This window comes from Brassica napus, chromosome C4 (genome assembly GCF_020379485.1).
Source record: "Brassica napus cultivar Da-Ae chromosome C4, Da-Ae, whole genome shotgun sequence".
Taxonomy (NCBI): Eukaryota; Viridiplantae; Streptophyta; class Magnoliopsida; order Brassicales; family Brassicaceae; genus Brassica; species Brassica napus.
In genome coordinates this window covers 854804-879205 of record NC_063447.1, presented here as the reverse complement: position 1 = coordinate 879205, position 24402 = coordinate 854804, and the positions used below count along the sequence as shown (strand labels likewise).

At 36.3% G+C, this 24402-nt stretch overlaps 4 protein-coding genes across 6 annotated transcripts; 1 reads left to right on the top strand and 3 right to left on the bottom strand.

Annotated features, from left to right (window-relative positions):
- Nucleotides 1-2408: 2408 nt before the first annotated feature.
- On the bottom strand, nt 2409-8228 carry LOC106396442 (ABC transporter B family member 4). The gene is made up of 11 exons (XM_048754378.1): nt 8007-8228; nt 7284-7642; nt 7144-7198; nt 6880-7055; nt 6392-6613; nt 6082-6320; nt 4311-5991; nt 3747-4013; nt 3402-3665; nt 3016-3309; nt 2409-2931 (listed from the first exon to the last, which is right to left on the bottom strand). The coding sequence occupies exons 2-11, from the start codon at nt 7611-7613 to the stop codon at nt 2578-2580; spliced, it is 3882 nt and encodes a 1293-aa protein (XP_048610335.1). The 5' UTR covers nt 7614-7642; nt 8007-8228; the 3' UTR covers nt 2409-2577.
- Nucleotides 8229-12438: 4210 nt separating this feature from the next.
- LOC106394625 lies at nt 12439-14807 on the top strand. Of its 2 annotated transcripts, none has more exons than XM_013835196.3 (4): nt 12439-12930; nt 13020-13597; nt 14021-14536; nt 14603-14807. In XM_013835196.3, exons 1-4 carry the CDS (start codon nt 12717-12719, stop codon nt 14723-14725), a joined length of 1431 nt encoding a protein of 476 aa, XP_013690650.2. In that variant the 5' UTR covers nt 12439-12716; the 3' UTR covers nt 14726-14807. The 2 variants fall into 2 exon arrangements, with proteins under 2 accessions (XP_013690650.2, XP_013690649.2); XM_013835195.3 differs by having other exon boundaries at nt 12583-12930; nt 13005-13597.
- Nucleotides 14808-15114: 307 nt separating this feature from the next.
- LOC106390649 (peptide chain release factor 1, mitochondrial) lies at nt 15115-17744 on the bottom strand. 2 transcript variants are annotated; one of them, XM_013831159.3, is made up of 11 exons: nt 17499-17744; nt 17318-17418; nt 17123-17221; nt 16878-17061; nt 16756-16804; nt 16595-16673; nt 16426-16500; nt 16264-16341; nt 16007-16165; nt 15846-15941; nt 15115-15760 (listed from the first exon to the last, which is right to left on the bottom strand). In XM_013831159.3, exons 1-11 carry the CDS (start codon nt 17605-17607, stop codon nt 15566-15568), a joined length of 1224 nt encoding a protein of 407 aa, XP_013686613.2. In that variant the 5' UTR covers nt 17608-17744; the 3' UTR covers nt 15115-15565. The 2 variants fall into 2 exon arrangements, with proteins under 2 accessions (XP_013686613.2, XP_022557860.2); XM_022702139.2 differs by having other exon boundaries at nt 17318-17415; nt 17499-17711.
- A 133-nt stretch (nt 17745-17877) lies between these two features.
- LOC106394875 (pectinesterase 5-like) lies at nt 17878-20247 on the bottom strand. Its single transcript, XM_013835426.3, has 2 exons — nt 19026-20247; nt 17878-18769 (listed from the first exon to the last, which is right to left on the bottom strand). Exons 1-2 carry the CDS (start codon nt 20104-20106, stop codon nt 18081-18083), a joined length of 1770 nt encoding a protein of 589 aa, XP_013690880.2. The 5' UTR covers nt 20107-20247; the 3' UTR covers nt 17878-18080.
- Nucleotides 20248-24402: the final 4155 nt, after the last annotated feature.

The window sequence follows — 24402 nt, the reverse complement described above, 5'->3', positions numbered from 1 at the left end:
AGGAAGGTGGTCTCTTGTTTGGACATAACATAACCTTTCTTTCTACCTTTAATGAACATAAACGATTACAACAACCATAATTTGATTACTCTTGCCATGTCTCAGGGCTGTCTCAGAGATTAGGAGAATGACCAGCACTCTTGAAGGTAAATAGACGATTACAACAACCATAATTTGATACAACAACCATGTTCAGTGATCGATGATATATATACCTCTTATTTAGGTTCTTTTATCGGGAACCACCTTGAGGGCAATGGACGTGTCGTGTCGAGTCTTACCTCGTCTTTGTATTTGTCCCAAGGTATATATAACAAACATTCGTATCTCTCTGTATAATAAACATTCGTATCTCTTTATATATAATAAACACTTGTATCTCTCTGTATATATAATAAACACTCGTATCTCTCTGTATATATAATAAGCATTCGTATCTCTCTGTATTTTACTAGCTGTTTATATCATTTTTTTTGTTGGAAACTGAGCAGGGATGCTGAAGATGATGGCTCCTCCATCGATGCAGAGGAGGAGTTTCTCCTATAAACCGGTCAAACCCTTGCTCCCCTTCCCCGAGATCCCCATGGAAAAGTACAAGAATTCCCACGACTTCATCACCGCCATCAAAAACCACCAGCCGACTTATAGGGAGGTTGACGATGAAAAGAAAAAGAAAGAGCTTCAGGAGGAACTAAAAAACAAGAATTGGTACATAGAGGTCGCACGAGAGGCACTAAAGAAAGAGGGCACCGAGGTGGCGTTTCCCTTTGCCATGTTAGCAAGAGAATCTAAGAAGAAAAGAAAGCAATTAGAAGAGGAGTGCAATGATAGGGCTGTGTTCAAAAAATTTTGGCAAGATCAGGCAGTTTTGTTTGAGAAGCGTGAGGAGAATGCGAAGAATGAGAAGAATGAGAAGAACAAGAAGAAGAAGAACTAGAGGAAGAACGAAGAACATGTTGAATTTAATGAATAATGAATAGGTTCAAAACTTAAATGACAATATTTTATCTGTAGAAAATATTGGACTCTAAATTAATAGATTAGATTAATAAAGGTTAGGTTAATTAAGAGAATTCTCAATCACAATAAAAATATCTTAATGATTTTTAACTAAATATTAATATAAGTAAACAAACTGAAAAGAATGAGAAGAGTTTCTAATATTATAAACTCTTAGATATTATTGAAAAATCTATAATACTTGTTCTAACATTAGTAGCTTAGATCTTGTGTATTCCAAAGCCAAATAAGAAACTTTCTCATCAAAAGTACCATTGATGTCATAATGTGGGATTACATAACTTTGGATTGATAACATTAACATCTAACGAATAATAAACAGCAAGACATACTTCAACGACCTCGTTCATCAAACTGCACAAATATTGTTTATCATACCAACAACATAACCAACAAACCAAAAGACTAGTTAACATATAAGATAAACCAGAATGAAATTGTTTAATTAAACCAAAGGCAAAAAGGAAAAAAAAAAACACAAGGGATCACAAAATTTTTTTTTACCATTCCACTTAGATGTAACTATAGAACGCTAATACTTTTCTTTGAATTTTGTTTAATTTTGTATGGAATTGATGGAATTAGAATTCTATTCCTTTTAAAGCAAATGGTAAAATTAGTTGTGGAATTGATGAAATGAACATTTGCATTCAACTCTTATTTTCTACCAGGTTTCCAAGGAAGCAAAATGTTATAATCTCGAGAAACAAGAGTGACGAAATGATGTACAATCAACAACTGATAAATTGATTTAGGACCAACCGAAGATAATATAGCATTCAATGTGTGTGGACTCATATGAGCAAAACATAAGTATATTATTAGAATAAATAAGCACCTAGTATAAGATTATGTTTGAGAGAGAGAAAATAAACTTTTATACAGCGATGAAAGGATGATGTAATATATCTCCAACATGTACTTTTGCTGCTTCTTCCTTTAGAATTTTGTTCAATGCCTCTTTAGCTATTATTGCATCCCATTTTGAGAGAATTTTTTGCTTATCCCTTGACCAAAACCAAATTATTCTACACATCATGTGAATAAGAATAATTTGGTTTTGGTTAAGGGTAAAAAAAACATTCTCTCAAAAAAAAAAGGGTTTTATGTTTGAGAAAATCAATGCGTAGTGATAATATTTGCAGAGTGACTTTTTCAATAATGTGATGACAATTGCTAATAAAAATGATGATAAAATATAAAGTAAAAGGTTGGATTTTGATTGATAAAATTTATACATGGTATTAGATTCAATATATTTCACGTTAAATGGATTGTTTAAATTTATCAAATACGTATAACACGAGATTTCAAATATTGTATGCAAATCTTTTATAGAATAACATTGGATTTCAAAACTTTCTAATGAATAGATTATAAATATAATAAGAACCAACAACACTAGATTTTAAGATCTTTAAATAAATACATTTTAAATACAATAACCAATAACATTAGATTTCAATAATATTTAAAATCAATCATTGAATAACAATAATGTTCATCAATACATAGCATAATTAACCAAAAAAAACGAATGAACATAAAAGATATGTTTTAAGAAGCAGCAGTGAGATGAAGCTGCACCAACGAAGCATAAACTCCGTCTTTGATATTGATCAAACTCTCGTGCTTCCCTTTCTCTACAATAACTCCGTTCTTAACGACTGCAATTACATCTGCGTTCTTAATCGTGGATAACCGGTGAGCCACCACAATCGTAGTCCGGTTCACCATAACCCGGTCAAGCGCATCTTGAACCACACGTTCAGACTCCGCGTCTAGAGCGCTAGTAGCTTCATCAAGTAGCAATACCTTAGGATCCTTGACGATGGCTCGCGCTATGGCCACTCGTTGTTTTTGCCCGCCTGATAACTGTATTCCTCTTTCTCCCACCATCGTATCGTAACCCTAAATCAATAAACCAATATTAGGTTATTTTGAAACCTAATGCCTTGGAATACAAGAAACCTTTAAAGCTTTAGTAATTATTACCTGTTGTAGACCACTGATGAATCCATGGGCGTTTGATAGTTCAGCTGCTGATACTATTTCGGATTCACTCGCGTCTCCGCCTTTTCCATAAGCAATGTTGGCTCTGATCGTTTCGTTGAACAAGATCGGTTCTTGGCTCACGAGTCCCGTTTGTTGTCTGAGCCATTTTAGTCGCAGGGTCTTGATCTCTACACCGTCGAGAGTGATCTCGCCTGAGTCTGGATCGTAAAACCTCTGTAGCAAGGCGATCACCGTTGACTTCCCGCTCCCGCTTTCTCCAACCAAAGCAACGGTCTGAAAAATGAAAAAACAGAACAGAGTTTGTCTTAAAGGTTCTGTCTTTTCGTTGACGTTGACGATTATCAAATAATGCATTAGTGACTAACCTTTCCAGCTCGAATACTTAGACAAAGATCTTGGAAGATTTGAACATCAGGCCTTGATGGGTATCGGAAACTAACATGACGAAGCTCAATGTCTCCTTTAACAGTATCCAACACTCTTCCAGATTCCACACTTGGATCAATCTTCGATTCTCTGTCGATAATCCCGAAAATCGAAGCAGCAGCGATATCAGCTTTGCTTGAATCAGGAGACAACGAACTCGACTGAGATATCGCAACAGCCGCCATTGTCAAAGCAAAGAAAACCTAGAAAAATCAAGAGAACCGTGAGTAACAAGAAAGAGACAAAAAAAATCAGTTTTATTATATTTCTTAATATAATAATACCCTGAAAACAGAGTCGAAGGTTGTCTTGCCGTCATCGACAAGTTTTGCCCCCACATAGAAGCTGGTGGCGTAAGAAGCGAAGAGTACGAAGAAAGAAACACCGAAACCTATTCCACTGACAATGCCTTGACGTATCCCTGTCTTCATAGGACCTTCACACTTCTTTGTGTACATGTTCATCACTTTATCTTCTGCACAGAACGAAGCTACTGTTCTTATGCTCCCAACCGCATCATTAGCCACCTGACTCGCTTCCCCATACATTTTCTGCACCAGAGAAACAGAGTTTATACAGGGCCGGTTCTAAACATAACCTAATGAAGCATTGGTCTATAGCCCCAACTTTTTTTAAAAAAAAATTACATATATAGAGAACCTCAATTTATATTATAAATTTTATATAATTTTTTATAACCCCTAATTTTTTTTTAAAGTTACATATATAGAAAACTTCAATTTATATTATAAATTTTTATTTAATTATTTATAACCCCGAAAATTTCAGGATCGACCCTGAGTTTATATGTTCGAAGATGTATATAAATGAATAAGTAACTTCCTTACCTTTGCATCTGCGCTGAAACCTTTCATGAACTTCATGTAAAGAAACCCATTGAGTGCAATAAGAGGAAGCATGGCAAGAACGACAAAAGCCAACTGCCAACACGCCAAGAACGCAATAATCAAACCAGCCAATATAGAAGAAAGATTCTGAACCATCTGAGCCAAAGCATCTCCCACTAGTCCACGTATCGCCGCAGCATCTGCCGATAGCCTTGCACCAATGGTTCCACTAGAATGCTCTGACTCATCAAACCATCCAACTTCCATGTGAACCACTTTCTCAAAACACATGCTCCTTATCCTCTGCACTAGCTTACAACCAGCTATAGAAAAGAAGAAGGTTTGCGCCGGGTAGGCGATGACGGAAGCGAAACCAAGAACCATGAAGATAATGGCCCAGAAGCTCGTGTCCTCTTTAAGCTCCTTAGGCGGTTTGAAGAAGGCTTTGATGACGCTTGCGATTAGTATACCGAAGATAGGAAGTATAACACCGTTTGCTGCCGCTGAGATTGTTCCGAGTATGAGAACGGGGATCTCTGGTTTGTTTAGAGCTGCGATTCTACGGATAGATACTTTCTTTGGTTTGGTCTTGGGCTCTGTAGTATCATCCTCTTCTTGATCTTGAACGACGTCGTTTCCTTCAATACCTGATGGGAAACCAAACATGTTGAAAGAATGTCTGCTGCTGTTTCCTCTGGATGATCCTCCTTTGCTTAGTGACCGGCCTAGAGACGATTTTCTGAAACTAGATTGCTTGAATGATTCTATTGATGACATCTTACGCTCACCAGCTTGAGTCTCTTCAGGTTTCTTCTCTTCTTGAAGACGTATGAGCTGAGAATAAGCTCCTTCAGGGTCCTTTAGTAGCTCAGTGTGAGAGCCTTTCTCCACAATCTTTCCCTGGTGAATCACAGCGATTGTATCAGCGTTTCGCACCGTGCTTAACCGGTGAGCAACCACAACAGTAGTCCGGTTAACCATTATCCTATCAAGGGCTTCTTGAACCACTCTCTCTGACTCTGCATCAAGCGCGCTTGTAGCTTCATCTAAAAGCAAGATTCTCGGATCTTTTAGTATGGCTCTGGCTACAGCGATCCTCTGTTTCTGCCCACCCGAAAGCTGGGTGCCGTGCTCTCCAACCATTGTATCCAAACCCTGAGGAAGCTTATCCACAAACTTGGAAGCGTTTGCAAGCTCAGCAGCTGCTTTGATCTCTTCGAGTGTAGCGTCTTCTTTACCGTAAGCTATGTTGTCCTTGATGCTTGAAGTGAAGAGAACCGGTTCTTGACTCACAAGTCCTATCTTGCTTCTGATCCATTTGAGCTGAAACTCTTTTAGGTTAACACCATCTATGAGAACTTCACCGGCTTGCGGATCGTAAAACCTCTCTATCAGACTCACAACAGTAGACTTCCCACTCCCACTCTGTCCAACTAATGCCACGGTTGTTCCACTCGAGATAAACAGCGAAAAACCGCGAAAAATCTGCTCATCTGGCCTCGCAGGGTAAGTGAAGTAGACATCTTTAAGCTCAATGTCTCCTTTGATGTCATCCAGGACTTTACCATCTGTACTATAAGAATCAATGTCAGGTCTTCTCTCTATTGTCTCAAACATCTTGTAGGCTGCAGCTTGTCCAGCTGCAAATGCTGTTAAACAAGGAGATGCTTGACCTAAAGACCTAATAAAAACAAAACAAAAACAAGTCTTAGATTGGGTTGCAAGAAAGTTAAACACACAAAAAGACGTGTTGTGCACGAAAGGTACTTACATGGATCCAGTTAAAACAGAGATGATGATGTTGAGAACTTGTCCTCCTGTGTACCCTTTATCAAGAATCAACTTTCCTCCATACCAAACAGCTAAAGCGTAGCTACAAAAGACTACAAGAAAGAGTGTGCCAAGTCCTAATCCTGTTGAACCACCTTCTATGACTCCTGCTTTATAAGCAGTGACAAGATGTTTATTGTAATTGCTTATCGCTTGTTTCTCTCCAGTAAACGAAGCAACCTAGAAAGTTACAAGAAAATGTCTCAGAAAATTTGTATAAATTTGTGTATAGAGTAAGTAAGCCTAGTTACCGTTCTTATGGAACCGATTGTTTGCTCAACTACAACCGCAGCTTTAGCATAAGCGGTTTGTCCACGAGAAGCGGTTCTAGCGATGACGATAGCCAGACCCGCACCAGCCATCACAAGAAGTGGTATTGAAGATAACATGACTAGAGTTAACAGCCATCCTCTTATAAACGCTATCACAAAGCCTCCAACAAATGTTGCTAGAAGCTGTATAGCTTTCCCCACCTGCCAGAATGTATTTTCAACATTTATTTTTTTGTTCTACAAGAAGAAATTTTCTAAAATTTTTAAATATTTTAATAATTGATTTTAATAGTTTATAATTTTTTTAAAAATATTAGTTAAGAATATCTGAATTGATTTGATAATTATTAGAAAGTGTGTAATAAAATAAAGTAATATATTTAATTTAAATAATTATTATTTTTAGTAAATACTCTGAAATCTTTCTTTATAAATATGATTTTTTGTTTGACTGTGAGAGTGTGTACCTTCTCTCCCATGGCATCTTGGATTAGCACAGTGTCACCAGACATTCGTCCAACGACTTCGCCAGTGTTTGTATCAACGTCAAAAAAGGCTATGTCTTGTCTTAATATTGTCTTTAGATACATACTTCTTATTCTCGCTGCTTGTCTTTCTCCAGAGATCATCCAACCAGACAACTCTGAACATTCATAGACATCAAGAACGTTAAGAACTCTATTTTACTTAACATGTGTTACTTGAACCTTTTGACATATCCAAGAACTTACGTAGAAAAGCAGCCGCTAAAGTACCGATTCCAAGCCATACGAACTTCAGAGCTACCTGTGAGTGAGTTAAGAAACCGTTATTACCAAAAAAGTCAACTCTTGAAAATCGTTAAGACAGGAAAACATCATGTGGTTTTTACTTTGGAAACTTTGTCGGCAACATTTGAGTCAGTCTGGTTCTCTCCAAAAGCATCTACTAGATCTCCGAACAGTATGGTCATTATAGGGAAGCCGAGTCCGTTTCCGATAGATCCAAGCGTCCCCAGGGTCATCAAGAGGAAGTCAAAGGAATCCGCAAAAGCAAAAAGCTTGTAAAACGGCACCGTTTTCGTTTTCTCATGTTCTTCGGTGTTGTTGTTCTTCTCTGTTTTCTTCACTTCTTTGTCTTCTTCTACATCTCTGCTTCTTTTGGTCTCGGAAACCTCTTCTACTATATTTGAATCTCCGTTTAAACCGCTCTCTGAAGCCATTAGGTTTAACGTACAGAGTCCTTAGGATCCTAAAGAACAGAGGAGAAACGTAATAAGTTTCCAAATCTTTGAGTTGAGGTCTTTAAGAGAGAGTATATGAATGAGGAACATAAAAAGTCAGACCAAGAAGGGAAAAACATAAAGGAAACAAGACAAAGGCTTTCACAATCAAAGGTTTCGTTTCTTAATCAATATCTTTTTTTTTTTTTCAAATCCTTTTGATTTTTCAAGAACATCTGAGAAGATGATAAAACATGAAGCAAGATCCATCAATTACAAACAAGGCTTCACAGATAAAGTAGATAATATTGAATATATACATGTATGTATATATTAAAAGTAGAGACAATATATACATATGTTAGAGACAATATATACATATGTTATATGTACCTGTAACAGGATCAAGAAGAAGCTGAAAAGTGAAAAGGGGGTTACTACTATCTTGGCGTCTGCAGTGTAAGCTGTTGAAGAATGAGCAGATATCTCTATGCTTATATATATATATATATAAAAATTGTAAATGAAGTTTGTCAAAGACTCATGTAAGTTTATTTACTTTATAAGCTCTGGTCATTTCTTGACGAACAAGCCGTGACTATCTCAAGAGAGAGAAAACATATGTGAACATATAATAATCAAAGTTCATGAAAATTGATGTGACATAAACAAGTCATTCTTTTCTGGTAACGCTGACCAAATTATTACTTACCGAAAACATTTGAAATAAAGAAAAAAACAGATTGATCATAGCTAGTAATAACCTAGCTGTTTTGTTCCACTACAGCTCTATTATTACTCTATAAAACTGATCTGTAATAGCCAATTAGCTATGTTTTAGCAGCCTGTATGTGTCCTCCTAATTTATTTTTAAATTCGTATATGATACATATGTGTTTGTCTGTACATATATGGACTACTACTAGCAGTGACCAAAGTGAAAATCATAAGTTTCACAAAAAACACATCCACTTGCTTGTTTTCAATAAATATTTTATCAAAAAACAGAAGAAAAAAAAAGTAAAAGTGAAATGAATATTTTTCATTTGATTTTTTTTCTTGAAGCACATTACATATTTTTGATACACATTACACTAATATGAGTGAGTATACGTTTTGTAACTTAAATATAATAATATATAATTTAAACATTAATAACATATTAGTGAAACACTTTTAAAAAGAATCTCAATAAGAGAGATGCTCTGAGAACATTTTTGTTTTAATCTCTCACCAGCTATGAATTAATATATTTTTAAAAATAATAATAGTAGTAGGTACCGTACGTGTACCACAAAATAAATCAAAACCAAAAAACACCAGGATGATTAGAATTTTCCTCCATCGGTTTAGTCGAATTTCTTGTTCGCATTTGTGAGTTGCAAGTTGTAACACGTGCAAAAAACCCATTTCTTAAATTTAACAAAAAACGTTATGTAATCACAACTTCGATTTGACAACGGATGTAAAGCATGTGTACATAACTATTAGGGATGCATTAATAATATATGGTAGCATTAGCTAGTGTTACAAAAGATATCAAATCCCCAAAATCAAGATGGCATAGATTATTTATGCAGTTAAGCTAAAAATATTAGTATAAAATCGTTGCATTGACATGTTAGCTGGGGGAACCACGTGAAGCTGGTTTGCTTTCTGAGCAAGAAACAAGTCAAAATGATCATAGCAAAAGTCAAAACTATAGAAAGGGAGCGAATGAAGGTTGAATTGTCTCCCATTACTACTTTTGTGCATATTTCATAAATACAGAAAAGGAAGAAGTATAAGAGCCTCTTTATCCCTAAAAAAGAAAGGTTTATTAAGCAATAAGTACACGGAACCTCACAAAATAACAAAAACCGTATGTCCAAGTCGCCAAATAAGAGACGTTTTCGGTAGATTTTTTCAACTGTTTGTGGACCCCATTGACACGTAGCGAACCGCGATTGATTTTTTTTTAAAAAAAAATTTAATCAGACAAAAAAAATAATAATAAAAATAAGAAACTCATTAAGGGTTGTTCTAAGAACTTTCAAAGTCAAAAATACAGAAAGAAAAAAAGAGAGACCTTTCTTAGTTGTTACTTTCTTGGAGCCAGGGAGGGTGGAATTGTCTGCCATTATTTCTCTTGCGCAACTTTTTTTAGAATCAATGAATCTTAACTGTTAAACTTTTCTATCTAACTAATCAACGAGCCCGACGTCATTCCTGACATAAAGGTTCTTACTATATTTCTCTCTTTCCCACATATATACTACTTTTCAATTTTTTATAAAAGAAGAAAATTACTACTGCTTGCTATATTATTCCAAACATTGATGCTAATGCTACAATCAAATACATGCCATTTCTTCTAAATCATGCGAGCCTCTAAATAGGACATATAGTTGAATTTCAGTTTGAGAATGGACGATTAATAGATTATTATTCTTAAAAAAACAATCATGAAAATAAACTATTATTTTGTTTATAATTAAACTATTTGAATATAATTATTTTAAATATTTTTTAGTTTTTCATCAAAACATATTTTGAAGTGAATATTTATTATTTCTATATGAAACGAAAAGAGACTATTATAGACCTATAAAAGTAAATCATATTCACTAATTCGTTTGGTTATCATTGTCGTAATTCAACTAGAAATTGACATGTATTTTGTGTAAGCCTTTTTCCTATAAGACCAAAAAAAAGAGTGCAAAAAGACATTTGATTCCTACTAAAATTTTGGCGAATTAAGCATGACATGTGTCAAAGTGACATAAATCCTTGAACTTGGCTAACCAGATTCAAACTATCAATTCACACTAATCACAGCTAAATCTTGACCCGATTGAAGAAATACATGACATTTCTTCTAAATCATGCGAGCCTCTAAATAGGATATATAGTTGAATTTCAGTTTGAGAATGGAGGATTAACAGATTATTATTCTTAAAAAAAAAATCATGAAAATAAACTATTATTTTGTTTATAATTAAACTATTTGAATATAATTATTTTAAATATTTTTTAGTCTTTCATCAAAACATATTTTGAAGTGAATATTTATTATTTCTATATGAAACGAAAAGAGACTATTATAGACTTATAAAAGTAAATCATATTCACTGATTCGTTTGGTTGTCGTTGTCGTAATTCAACTAAAAATTGACATGTATTTTGTGTAGGCCTTTTTCCTAAAAGATCAAAAAAGAGTGCAAAAAAGGCATTCGATTCCCACTGAAATTTTGGCGAATTATGCATGACATGTGTCAAAGTGACCTAAATCCTTGAACTTGGCTAACCAAATTCAAACTATCAATTCACACTAATCACAACTAAATATTGACCCGGTTGAAGGACCCTCCAATCAATGGATCCTGAATTTGGAAACTTTTACATGTTCCAGCCCACTTATGAACTCATTAATTAACTCATGGGCCGTTTCTACTCCAACTGTATCCAACTTTGGTTTTTTTTTTAAATCAAAAATCCAACTTGGTAACCCTCCTATCTATCTTATGATTATAGCAATGCATATGGCTAAGTATAGTTATAAATCTCTTAACATTTTCCGTTATGAATAAATCTCTAACATTTTCTTTGATTATAATAAATCGAACGAGCATAGATCTTGATGGATTTGAATCAGGATTCGGTTATGGTCTTAAGAAAGTCCCCTAACATAATACATTTTAGAATGTATATAGGAAATTGAATGATTCAGGAATATTTTATATTATTATTAGCATTGCTTTTGATCTGGGATCAGGAAGAGCAAGTCATGGATTGTTCCTTATTTATAGCCACAAAGATAACAAAGAAGACTAACAACTTATCTGACTTTTGAAAACTATTTATTAGACACTGAATAATTCACCAACAACCACCACAACAGTCCACCCAAAAAAAAACTCTCTTTACAGATTAAAACAAAAAGAAAAAACTAAACGTAAATTTTCGCCGAATAATTAATTTATCATATGTTGGCTATGCAGATATTGTGCAGTTTTTTCTTTTGTTTTTCGAGATTATGATGAAGGAAGAAACATCATCGGGGTGTTGTCACGCTCTCTTGTCACGTGAGGATAAAACCACAACGGGTGTTGTCACGCTCTCTCGTATAAAATGCATTTTGTATTGTTTAAACTTTAACTTTAAAATAGTGTGTTAACAAATGCGAATCCCTAAGATCCCCACACACATCAAGATGGAAGATTACAATAATGTCCACGCTTTCGTCATGAAGTTGCAACAATATCATCCTGACTACACTCAAGTTAACATGCATAAGGACTTCGCAATTGAATGGGAAGGCCGCAACAATTGATGTCTTCCGCATGGAACTATTTGCGAAGAAGACCTTGTCTGGACTTTGGGAAGGTGGTGATCCAAACGACAAGAGATCAATTCCAAGGAATGATTACACGGACCGATTCAAGAGAGATCCACTTTCTAAATCTTTTCTAGGAATTTAGAAAGCATTGACACAAATAAGCTACAGAGTCAATCAAAATTTATCTTTTCTATTATGCGTTTGTTTGTGGGCTTTATCAAAACTTGTTCTAATTCCCCTTTTAAGTATGTTTTTGTTGAATTTATTGGTCTTTGATGGGCTTAAAACAAATATCAGCATTTTCTTATCCAGTTTCAGTGTTTCTAAGAGTTTTTAGTACATCGGTTATTTCCAGTTCTACTGAATTCTAACCTTGGTTTAACCCTCCTATTACACTCATGATTATAGTAGCACCACACATGTGTGGTTAAAGTATAAACCAAATCAGGATTCGGTTTAATATGGTCTTAAGAAGTCATGAACATAATACAGTTTAGAATAATGTATTTATGAATTGGATAATTCAGAAACATTTTATATACCATTACTTTGGTCTAGGAACAGGAAGAGCAAGTCATAGATTGCTCCTCATTCATAGCCACTAAGATAACAAAGAAGACTAACAACTTATCTGACTTTTAACAACCATTTATTACAACACACTGAATCATTCACCAACAACCACCACTACAGTCCACCACAAAAAAAAAAAATGCTCTTCTTTACAGATTAAAACAAAGGGAAACTAAACCAAGTAAACAGAGGAAACAAACAAAAGCACAATAATGAAGCAAATGGCTCTAATCCACACCGTGATAAACTTGCTTCTCATGGTTCATGGAGACGTGTCTTCCTCATCATCAGCTGTTGGAGATCCAGGGATGAAGAGAGACGGTCTCAGAGTGGCGTTTGAAGCTTGGAACTTCTGCAATGAGGTTGGTCTCGAAGCTCCTCACATGGGTAGTCCTCGAGCCGCAGATTGCTTCGATGTCTCTACAAGTAAGCTTTCTTTTTACACTACGTCCTCTGTTTCTCATGCCTCCTCTGTTTCTTAAACCTAAAATTACGAGTAGGTGGCTATTCCTTAGATCACAAGGTATCAGACTCGGATAACAACCTCGGGATCGGTAAGAGTAAACCAGGAATCATATCAGAAGCAGCATTACACAACCCTGATCTTTACGCCGTCGAAAAAGAGCTCTACCTAGGCTCTCTCTGTCAAGTCTCGGACGAACCAAACCCATGGAGTTTCTGGATGGTCATGCTCAAGAACGGTAACTACGACACAAAGTCAGGTCTCTGCCCTCAAAACGGCCGTAAGATCCCACCTTTCGACCAGCCAGGAAAGTTCCCCTGTTTCGGAACCGGTTGCATGAACCAACCGGTGTTGAACCATGGGAAGACTCAGCTTCTGAGTGATGGTTACACAATGAGGGGTTGGTTCAATGGAACGTACGATCTTGATGCGGATTTGGGAAAAGGGTTTGATGGAGTGAGTTATTACGAGGTTGTGTGGGAGAAGAGAGTTGGTGTTGGTGGTTGGGTGTTTAAACATAAGCTTAAGACATCATCAAAGTATCCTTGGCTTATGCTTTACCTTAGAGCCGATGCAACTAAAGGGTTCTCTGGTGGATACCATTATGACACTAGAGGAATGCTCAAAACAGTAAGTTTTTAAACCGATCAAAACCGGATAATTATTTGGATCACGGTTTAATATAATTCGAGAGAATCAAACAGGGTTTAATAACTTGGTTCAATATATTGGTTTAATAACTTGGTTCAATATATTTTTAATATAAAATTTTTAAATTAATATTAGTAATTATGATACATAAATAAAATATAAATAAATATCAAATAAAAAGGTTATAAATATAAACTAGATTTTTGTTATATGGTCGGTTCATGAATTTTTTTTATAGTTTTGATGGATTTTATCTAATTTAATAATTTTGAGATCCAATATAGCTGCATGACTGGTTCATGGTCGAACTAAGTCCTACAATGGGGTCAAGCCAATTTTAAAAACACTGTTCCGAGTTGATCTCTTGTGTTTCGATATGATGAAGTGTTGTGTTTTTTTCAGCTTCCGGAGTCACCAAACTTTAAGGTGAGACTAACCGTAGACATCAAGCAAGGAGGAGGAGCCAAGAGTCAGTTCTACCTTCTCGACATCGGAAGCTGCTGGAAAAACAACGGCGAGCCATGCGACGGTGACGTAACAACCGACGTCACTCGTTACTCGGAGATGATCATAAACCCTGAAACAGAGCTTTGGTGCAACCCCAAGACTCTGCACAACTGTCCACCGTACCACACGTTTCGAAACGGCACCAGAGTCCACCGTACGGACAGCCAGAGGTTCCCTTACGAGGCTTACCACGTTTACTGTGCGCCGGGAAACGCCGAGCATCTCGAGCTTCCGGTGGGGACTTGCGATCCTTTTAGCAACCCACAGGCTCAAGAGATTCTTCAGCTTTTGCCTCACCCGGTTTGGGGTGAATATGGTTATCCGACCCGGAGAGGAGATGGTTGGGTGGGTGACCCGAGAACTTGGGAGCTTGATGTTGGTGCTTTGTCTAGTAGGCTTTACTTCTACCAGGTGAATGACTAAACCGGTTTGTTCCCCTATTTTCCCGGTTTGGGTTTTGATTTGGTAATGTTGTAGGATACCGGTACGACTCCAGCGAGGAGAATATGGACATCGGTGGATGTTGGTACAGAGATTTATAAAGACGAAAAATCAGTTGCAGAATGGCATCTTTCTGATTTCAATGTTCTTATTACTTGATTTAATTCCCTTTATTTTATGTTCTTGAAGTTATATTTGAGTGTTTCCTAAATTAATACAGAAGAGATTTTCTTTTTTTATACAATAGTATCAAACTAAAACATCTACAGCAAAACGAACATAAACAATACTAAATCCAAGCTAACCATATTAAAAGTTAATTATTCATTTGTATCAGAATAAATTATGATGTACTTGAGAGATTATTCTTGTAGTAGTACCAGAAAGAGAGCAATGTACTAATTTTTAAAAAGTGTACTTGCGATGTGATTAGGACCTACCACGTGGCAGCTTAATAATTCTACCTTCCGATTTAGCCAATGTCCAAACGCACAAAAGGTCGTATAAAGTACAAACCACCTTAGAGATTTTGCAATACAAACATAAAATTAATAAATTGTGTGTACTCTTTATTAGCTAAGCTAGATCGCAGTACAAGAGTTTCCATAACAAGGAGTACAAATATCTCACGGTTTCGATATCTATTTAAACCTATGTCATTAAAACAACATCATCAAATAAACTCAAAGAACTTGCCAAGTTCAAAGGTAAAACAAGCAAGCTTTTCTTTAATCTGTTTTACAAAGAAATGAAGAGGACAAAAGTGGTAACGAGAGAGAGACAGGGAACAAGCAGAGCATGGATCGAGTTTTTACCAAAACATCAAATGACTATGTTTGGTCTCTTCCCATGCACTGCCTCTTCCCTGGCTCCCTGTTTCTCCTCCCTTCTCTTTTTTTGCTAGCTTTCTTCTAATCAAATATTTTATTACTACTGCTAACGACTTTTGACAGCTGATGATGAACTTAAGACGAGCTCAGAGTTCTGGTCTACCTCTGTTCATGAAGTGGAGCTGAAAGAAGCAATGTCATCCATTTCTTGGCGCAAGAGAAGGGCGTCGATGAAGGTGTCCAGATTCTCTCCTTCCATCATATCTTCAATAGCGTGGTGAGTGATTCCCACACGATGATCCGTCACTCTCCCTTGTGGAAAATTGTACGTACGTATGCGTCCAGATCGGTCTCCACTGCCAATCTGTTAACGGGATTATACATCGATCAGCTAATAAAGAAAATGATGTAAGATTGACAAAAAGACTATTAATCCACATAGGAGGTACCTGTTCTGATCGTAGCTTTGACCGGCTGCTCTGTAATCTCAACCTTTCAATCTCATAGAGCTTTGCGCAGAGTACTTTAAGAGCTTTGGCTTTGTTCTGTTATAGTGGAAATTTTACTTATTAATAAGGACGTACAAGTTTGAGGAGGGATTTGACTATACCATATGTTGTGATCTTTCGTCTTGGATGGAGACCATGATCCCAGTTGGATGGTGGATTATTCGGACTGCGCTGTTGGTTGTGTTGGCATGTTGACCACCGCAGCCACCAGACCTGTAAGTATCAATCCTCAAATCTTCATTCCTTAGCTGAACATCTACCTATACGTAGCCAACATTATTACAGAGTACGTGAAGGTTGTTGTAATACTAATAGATAAGAAAAAAGAAAAATGGTGATGTTTGTAAGATTGGAGAACCTCATCAGCCTGGGGAAGGATGGCAACAGAAACAGCGCTGGTGTGAATACGTCCAGATTTCTCTGTGATAGGAATACGCTGTGAAAAGATGTTTACGAGAGTTAATAGCTATGAACATCTATGCCATGGAGAGCAAACAAATATATCAGAATGTTAACATACCTGAACCCTGTGAATTCCACTCTCGAACTTAAGTTTTCCATACACACTGGCTCCACAAATTGCAGCACTTGCTTCCTGTCAATAGCATGTAAAAATCTTAGCTGCACTAAAGCAGAGCAATAGTAGTGGAATACTAATAATACCCCCACACAAGAAAAATAATACATACTTTATATCCTTTCATATCAGACTCGGTGATGTCTACAATATCAAACTGCCAACCTTTCTTCTGAGAATACCTTTCGTACCTATCAACATACCAAACTAAAGTTCAAGTAAGGAAGAAAGATACTAACTAGTTTCTGCCAGCAGTAATAGGGAAGAACTTACATTCTGAAAATGTCCATGGCAAACAAAGAAGCCTCTTCTCCACCAGTACCTAACCAATACATTCAGTTATCAACTACAGAGTCAGCTTTTCAACATTCATGGGTAGTTCTGATAAGCCCTACCTGCTCTGACCTCCAAAATGCAATCCCTCTCATCAGCTTCATCTTTAGGAAGCAAAGACTTAAGCAGCAAAGTCTGAAGCCTTTTTTCCTCCTCCACCGCTTCATCTAACTCACTAACAGCCATCTCAAGCATGTCCTTATCATCAGCGCTCTCTGAGACCAGAGTCTTCAGCCCATCAATCTCCTGCCAAATCGAATGAATGATGAAGCTTGCTAGAGACTGTAACAAGAAGGAAAGTCATTACCTTTTGAATAGCCCTCAAAGAACTGATGAGCTCCATAGAGTCTCTCAGCTTCCGAAGCTCCTTGTTAGCTCTTGAAAACTCTTCTTGTGAGTACTCAGGCTGTCTTCAATCAACATAGATTAATAAAAAAGAAGCTTAATAACAACAATAGGTTGATTTTGATTTTTGAAATATATAACAAAATCTCTAGATCACCTGGTTAATAAGCCTCTGGAGAATAGCGTTCCTGTGTTCTATAGCTGATAGTCTCTGATCCATAATCTTAATAAGATCTGGAGATAACTGAGGTTCCACTTCTGCCATCATACGACACCGTTTCAATCAATAGCAATCGAATTAAAAAAAAAAAAAACTAAAACTGAAAACTGAAACTTACCGGTGGAGTACAGACGAAACATCATCGACGATCGATTAATTGGATGCGTAGCTCTCGAGCAAGATCGAATCAGACTACTCAGAATCATTGGCCGAAACATCCTCCTCATGCTTCGGATTTTATCTGGATCGGTCTGATTAGTGAGAGAATTTTGGCCGGAGCTCGTGACGGCGTTCGTCGTCGCCGTCGGTAAGAGATGAAATGAAATGGAACAACGAGAGGGTTTTTGGTAAATCTATTGGGCTTTCATGTTACATCTATTGGGCCTTTTTAATACATTAATTGGGCTTTCTCTCTAATTGGTCCATAAAATTTGATAAAACTAAATTTACAACAGCAAATAAATTATTTATTTTTAGTTAAGTATTATACACATAGATACATACAACACAGTAGATAAATTTCATATTTTGAAAAAAAAATATACAAATAAAAAAACAAACAAACATAAATTTTCAGTTTTTTTTCATACGTGAGAGCAAATCTTACAACTTCTATCGAAAATAAACGTTGCATTTTTCACCTTTTACATGCATGCACACGTACTAGTCTTTTTCTTTTATTTAAATGATTTTATACGCTTTATAATCCAAGCGTGACAGGCACGTTAGCTTCTTGGATCCAGTTAACCGGAGCTAACCAGTTAGCCACAGTGAACTGATTAATCTCACCAGCAGACCTAGCCATCTTAGCCCAGTTAACTCTCCTGTTAGTGTTAGCTCCTGGTCCACGGTTGTTGTACTCAACGTACCTACATGTCTTGTGGAAGCTCTCTCCATCCCACAGTCTCCAACCTTCTGGTCTAATCACATCTCCGATCTCGGTGTTAATCACCACGGTGGTCGAGTACTGCTTCCACGGCCTTCCCAAGTATGACTCAACGGTCAGCCTCTCGGGAGCTAGCTTCTTGTCGGGAACGATGCGGCAGTTTTGGATGACGATACCGATTTTCATGGATAGACCCTTTTCGTTACCGTCGGCTGTGACGGTGTTGTATTGTCCCTTGTTTCCTTTGCGGATGACGATGAGTGAGTTTTGGATAACGGTAGCTGATTTGCCGAAGATGAAGTCGACTGTTCCTGAAACGACGCAGTTTCTGTAGAATTGACGACCGTTGTTGACGTATAGTGTGTCTTGGTAACCGTCGAATCTGCAGTTGAAGATCACGGCACGGTCGCCGTTGACTCTGATAGCAACAGCTTGGTGACCATTTGGACCGGCTGTGTTCTTGAATCCGATCCATTTCGCCATGAATCCTTCAGATTCAACCTCTATACGAATACATAACACACATATAATTTATATTGGTTATATGTAGAGATATTTAGATTTTTGTAGGATTCTAAAAATCGGTTTAGGCTGCCCCTAGTCACTGAGTCGATTATAAATGAAATGATTTTTATAGATCGATTTTTCTAAAAATTGGTATAGACGGTATCTAGGCACTAATTTTATAAAACATTTTATTACCACTTAGCAATTATATTTGACTAATAAATTAGTAGTTTAGGGTTTGGTGAGACTTACGGACTGTGCCACTAGTAGAAGTGGTGGTTCCAGAACTGAGACGAACACTTCTGTTGTAAGTAATAACGGTTTTTCTTGCACCATCTCCGAACATGAAGATGTTGTTCTTCTTCTTAGGGATGATAACTTGCTCTCTGTAGATACCAGCCTTGATGTGGATGATGCATCTTCCAGCGTTTTTGTCGGGACAAGCGTTAACAGCTTGTTGAATTGACTTAAATTGTCCGCTTCCATCCTTAGCCACCACATAGGTTGCTCTGATTCTAGGAGCTCCACCGCCTCCCCTTCGGCCACGTCCAGCGTTAGCCATGAGCTTCCTGTCTGCACCTGAAACCCATGTTGGGACTCCAAGGTCTTCAAGAAGACGACGAGAAGGACCGTCAGGGTCGGCCACAGGAGTGTCAACGACAGGAGCGGCTTCTTTGTTGGCCGGAGCTGAAGGAGTGAAGATTCCACTTGTCATGTTCTTGAAATCATCGACTTTAGCGTCAATCTTGGCCATGGCGCTAACAACTGTGTGGAAGATGTCGATGGCATTACCAGTAAGAATCTTGGAGCTAGAAATGCCTTCAGCAATAGTCTTTCTCAAATCATCTTCTTGAATATCGTCAAGACAATCGGTTTGGTAGTTGTAAACACCGGTTAACCACTGTTTAAGCTGGTCGAATTTGTTACCGATCTGGTTAAGATCTTCACCCATTTCCTCAAGAATGGTACCGAGATCCTCAAGCGCGTACATGAAAACTTTCCTGCAGTAATCAAGAACGGCTTTGTTGTTTGGGGAGATGCTCGAACCCATGTTGCCTTCGGTTTTATCGGTGAAGTTTGATGATTTGGTTAATGCATCTTGTGTAGCGAGCATGAAGGCCTTGATCAATTTGTTTGGGTCATCGCTCTTAACCGGTTCGAGAGTTTTGACACATGAGGCTTTGTCAGCAGTGGCTTGGCAAATGCCTTGAACAGCTTTCATCTGTGGAGACAAATTAGTGTTTCCGCTTTTATTAACGATGGCAACGACTCCAATGGCTACTCCGACCAATAGAAGGACGGAGGCCACGGAGACAACAACTTTTCCAATCATTTTTTATTTCTATTTTTGTGTATTTCAGATTTTTTTGTTTTTTTTTTGCTCCCTCCGGTTTTGTTTAGAGGTTAATCGGAGAGGGAGGGGCTTTATTAGAGAAAAGCCAAGTTGTTTAATGACTTGGGCCAGTGTATCTTGTGAGGGATGAGGAGGTTTTTATAGAAGCCTTTTAGTTTCTAAAATTAGAGACGTTGCATGGAGGGAGAGAGTTATGGTGGATGAATGGCTGAGAATATTTGGTTAAAAAAAAGCTCGGTTAATTTAACTTCTGAAACTATGAAAATAGCTTAGTTGTGAGGTTTAAAATTGGTCAACGCAGGATAAATATGGCGTATTCTCCTAAATTAGAAGGTGTGGTGGCTTGATTGACAATAACATATATATATAGATATAATCATATACCTGTAAAATGAAGTAAGTAATAACTTTGGAGACTATGCAGTTGCTTATATGAGATGTTTAAAATTCTGCATGCGGCTTGATTTAACAATAATCAACAGTAATTAAGTGATGCTTACGGTTGTTCCTGTAATATCAGAAGCCTTAGACTATGTTTTAGAATCAATGAATCTTAACTGTTAAACTTTTGTATCTAACTAATCAACGAGCCCGACGCATTCCTGACATAAAGGTTCTTACTATATTTCTCTCTTTCCCACATATATACTACTCTTCAATTTCTTATAAAAGAATAAAATTACTACTGCTTGCTATATTGATGCTAATGCTACAATCAAATACATGCCATTTCTTCTAAATCATGCGAGCCTCTAAATAGGACATATAGTTGAATTTCAGTTTGAGAATGGACGATTAACAGATTATTATTCTTAAAAAAAAACAATCATGAAAATAAACTATTATTTTGTTTATAATTAAACTATTTGAATATAATTATTTTAAATATTTTTTAGTCTTTCATCGAAACATATTTTGAAGTGAATATTTATTATTTCTATATGAAACGAAAAGAGACTATTATAGACTTATAATACTTATAAAAGTAAATCATATTCACTGATTCGTTTGGTTATCGCTGTCGTAGTTCAACTAGAAATTGACATATATTTTGTGTAAGCCACCTTTTTCCTATAAGACCAAAAAAAAGAGTGCAAAAAAAGCATTCAATTCCCACTAAAATTTTGGAGAATTATGCATGACATGTGTCAAAGTGACCTAAATCCTTGAACTTGGCTAACCAGATCAAACTATCAATTCACACTAATCACAGTTAAATCTTGACCCGGTTGAAGAACCCCCCCAATCAATGGATCTTGAATTTGGAAACTTTTACATGTTTCGGCCCACTTAGGAACCCATTAATTAACTCATTGCCCGTTTCTACTCCAACTGTATCCAACTTTGGTTTTTTTTTTTATCAAAGATCCAACTTGGTAACCCTCCTATCTATTTTATGATTATAGCAATCCATATGGCTAAGTATAGTTATAAATCTCTAACATTTTCCATTATGAATACATTTCTAACATTTTCTTTGATTATAATAAATCGAACGAGCAAAGATCTTGATGGATTTGAATCAGGATTCGGTTATGGTCTTAAGAAAGTCCCCTGACATAATACATTTTAGAATGTATATAGGAAATTGAATTATTTAGGAATATTTTATATTATTATTAGCATTGCTTTTGATCTGGGATCAGGAAGAGCAAGTCATGGATTGTTCCTCATTTATAGCCACAAAGATAATAAAGAAGACTAACAACTTATCTGACTTTTGAAAACCATTTATTAGACACCGAATAATTCGCCAACAACTACCACTACAGTCCACCAAAAAAAAAACTCTCTTTACAGATTAAAACAAAAGGAAAAAACTAAATGTAAATTTTCGCCGAATAATTAATTTATCATATGTTGGCTATGCAGATATTGTGTAGTTTTTTCTTTTGTTTTTCGAGATTATGATGAAGGAAGAAACACTAGCCAGAAAGCAGTTAATAAAGTAAGAAACAAGGAGATGATCACGACGCACTCAATGAAATGGAATACATTCTAGAGGACCTGCCGAGCCGTGAGAAATCAGAAGTCACCTCAAGGGAGTTCACCTCAGGGAATACATTCGGCATTTGTGTTTCCTTATTTATGTTTACACATTCGGCATTTGTGTTTCCTTATTTATTTTCATCTAGATTTCACTTAAGAATTTACAAATTCGGCATTTGTGTTTCCTTATTTATTTCAAGGACTCTGCATACAAGATCTACAAGAGAACATTTTCTTCACCTCCTTACAAACCAGTGAAACCTGAGATCCCCACATACATCAAGATGGAGGATTACACTAATGTCCACGCTTTCGTCATGAAGTTGCAACAATATCATCCTGACTACACTCAAGTTATCAAGTTAACATGCATAAGGAGTTGCAAAAGAATGCACAACAACTAGCTCGGCATAACGCATATATTGTCTTCTCATATAAACATAGTATGTGAACCAAATAATGTCTAAGCAAGTATAAAGCTGTTATGCATATTGCCACAGACTATGTTTATATGAGAAGACAAACTATTGTCATACGTAAAATAATCAGACAAATATTGATTTACTTAAGAATGGTTATGTAAATCAAGATGTTGATATATTGATCTCTTATTAGTATAGTGTCTATATATATCTCAAGCTTTTATCGCCGTTACAATTCTTATGGTGTTTTATCAATGGTAGTTAATCTTATGTTAAAGTTGTTAGTTAAGTTTCATAGAGTGATAGTTACACACCTACTTAATTTATTATATACCTAAGCTACTTCACAGTATGTTTAGCCTAAGCCGCATCATATTCTTCACTAAGTGCCTAAAATGCGAAGCCAAGTGAGCAGCACAATAGCATCCACAAGCTAGTTTCAGCTACTCATGGCATCAAGGCAGACTGCTAGTAAGGCTCAATGTATGCAAAATGTCATAATCTCGAGAAACAAAAAAGAAAACCTGAACAATCACTGTACAATCAACAACTGATGAATTAGTTATTCGGTGAAGATTTAGCTCTTTGTCTCGTGGTGATTGGATTTTTCACATCCAATAACTCGCTAACGATTTAAGTATCTTTTGCATATATTTGAAAATGGAGATGATCCAAATTTTCCCAACCCATTGGCGATATCTGAAAATGGAGAACAAATCCACTTGTACCTGTTGCAAATGATGTTGGAGCTATTACCGCATCCACATATCGAGTTTTAAGACCTCGTAGAAGAATAAATTACAAAGAAACAAAACAAAAATGTTGATAAAAAACTATAAAAAGGCAAAGAAGAAACAATAGACAAACTGAGCATGAAATAAATGTTGAAGGAGAGCTCCATTTCTATCATGGTTCATGTGATCTTAACAATAATGGAGCAGAAGAAGATTTGGATGATCCAGCAGTAGAAGATTACTATATTCCATACCTATGAACTCAACCAACACGCATAGAACATGTAAATATGATTACATTATAGTGTTCTTATCATTTCAACGACCAGTCCTTGCATGATTCATTAGATGTGTACTGGCTAACTGGAAGATTACTATATTCCATACCTATGAACTCTATCTTTTTGTTGTTCCGTATGGAATGATCTTGCATTTCTAATTTTCTTGACTTTTGGTTTAGGAGAGTACGTTTATATTGAAGTTATATCTCTTGTTTTTTGGAACTTGGGAAATGTGTGTTTATGTTATCTTGTAGCACCGTAGAATTTATAAAACAGTTTTGTTCTATCTTACTACTTGGTCAATAGGTCATAAAAAGAAAGAGAGAGGCTTGTGGTGGAGCAAGAAGCATTGATGCGGAAACGATGATTCAATTCAGACTAAGCTACTTTTGAGTTTGGTGTTTTGATTTATTTTTGTAGTTTGTATTTTCGTTGTCCTTAAGTGGACATTTCTTAGTCTTTTAATAACAAAGGAATACAATGGTGTCTTTGTCTTGGAACAAGTAAAACATGTTGGTATGCTTTAAGGAGAAAGCGGTTTGAGTCTTCACATCAAGCTTCTTTGATTGGAAATTACACATCGAACAAACTAACTTGCCAGCTTAATTAGCTGGTTCTTCTTCTTGAACTGCCAACTCACCAGTTCTTTGCTTCCTTTGCTTTGTAATGTAATTCTACCGTGGCATATCATAATCATGAGCAATATAGCCTCTTGTACCATTTCAATCCCATATTTTTTCAGCTCCAACTAAAACCCTCAGTTCTAAATCAAAGAAGCTTGCGATTTCTAAATGATCAGGAATCACATTGATCTTAAGATCAAAGTTTTAGAATAGACTTGATAGAACA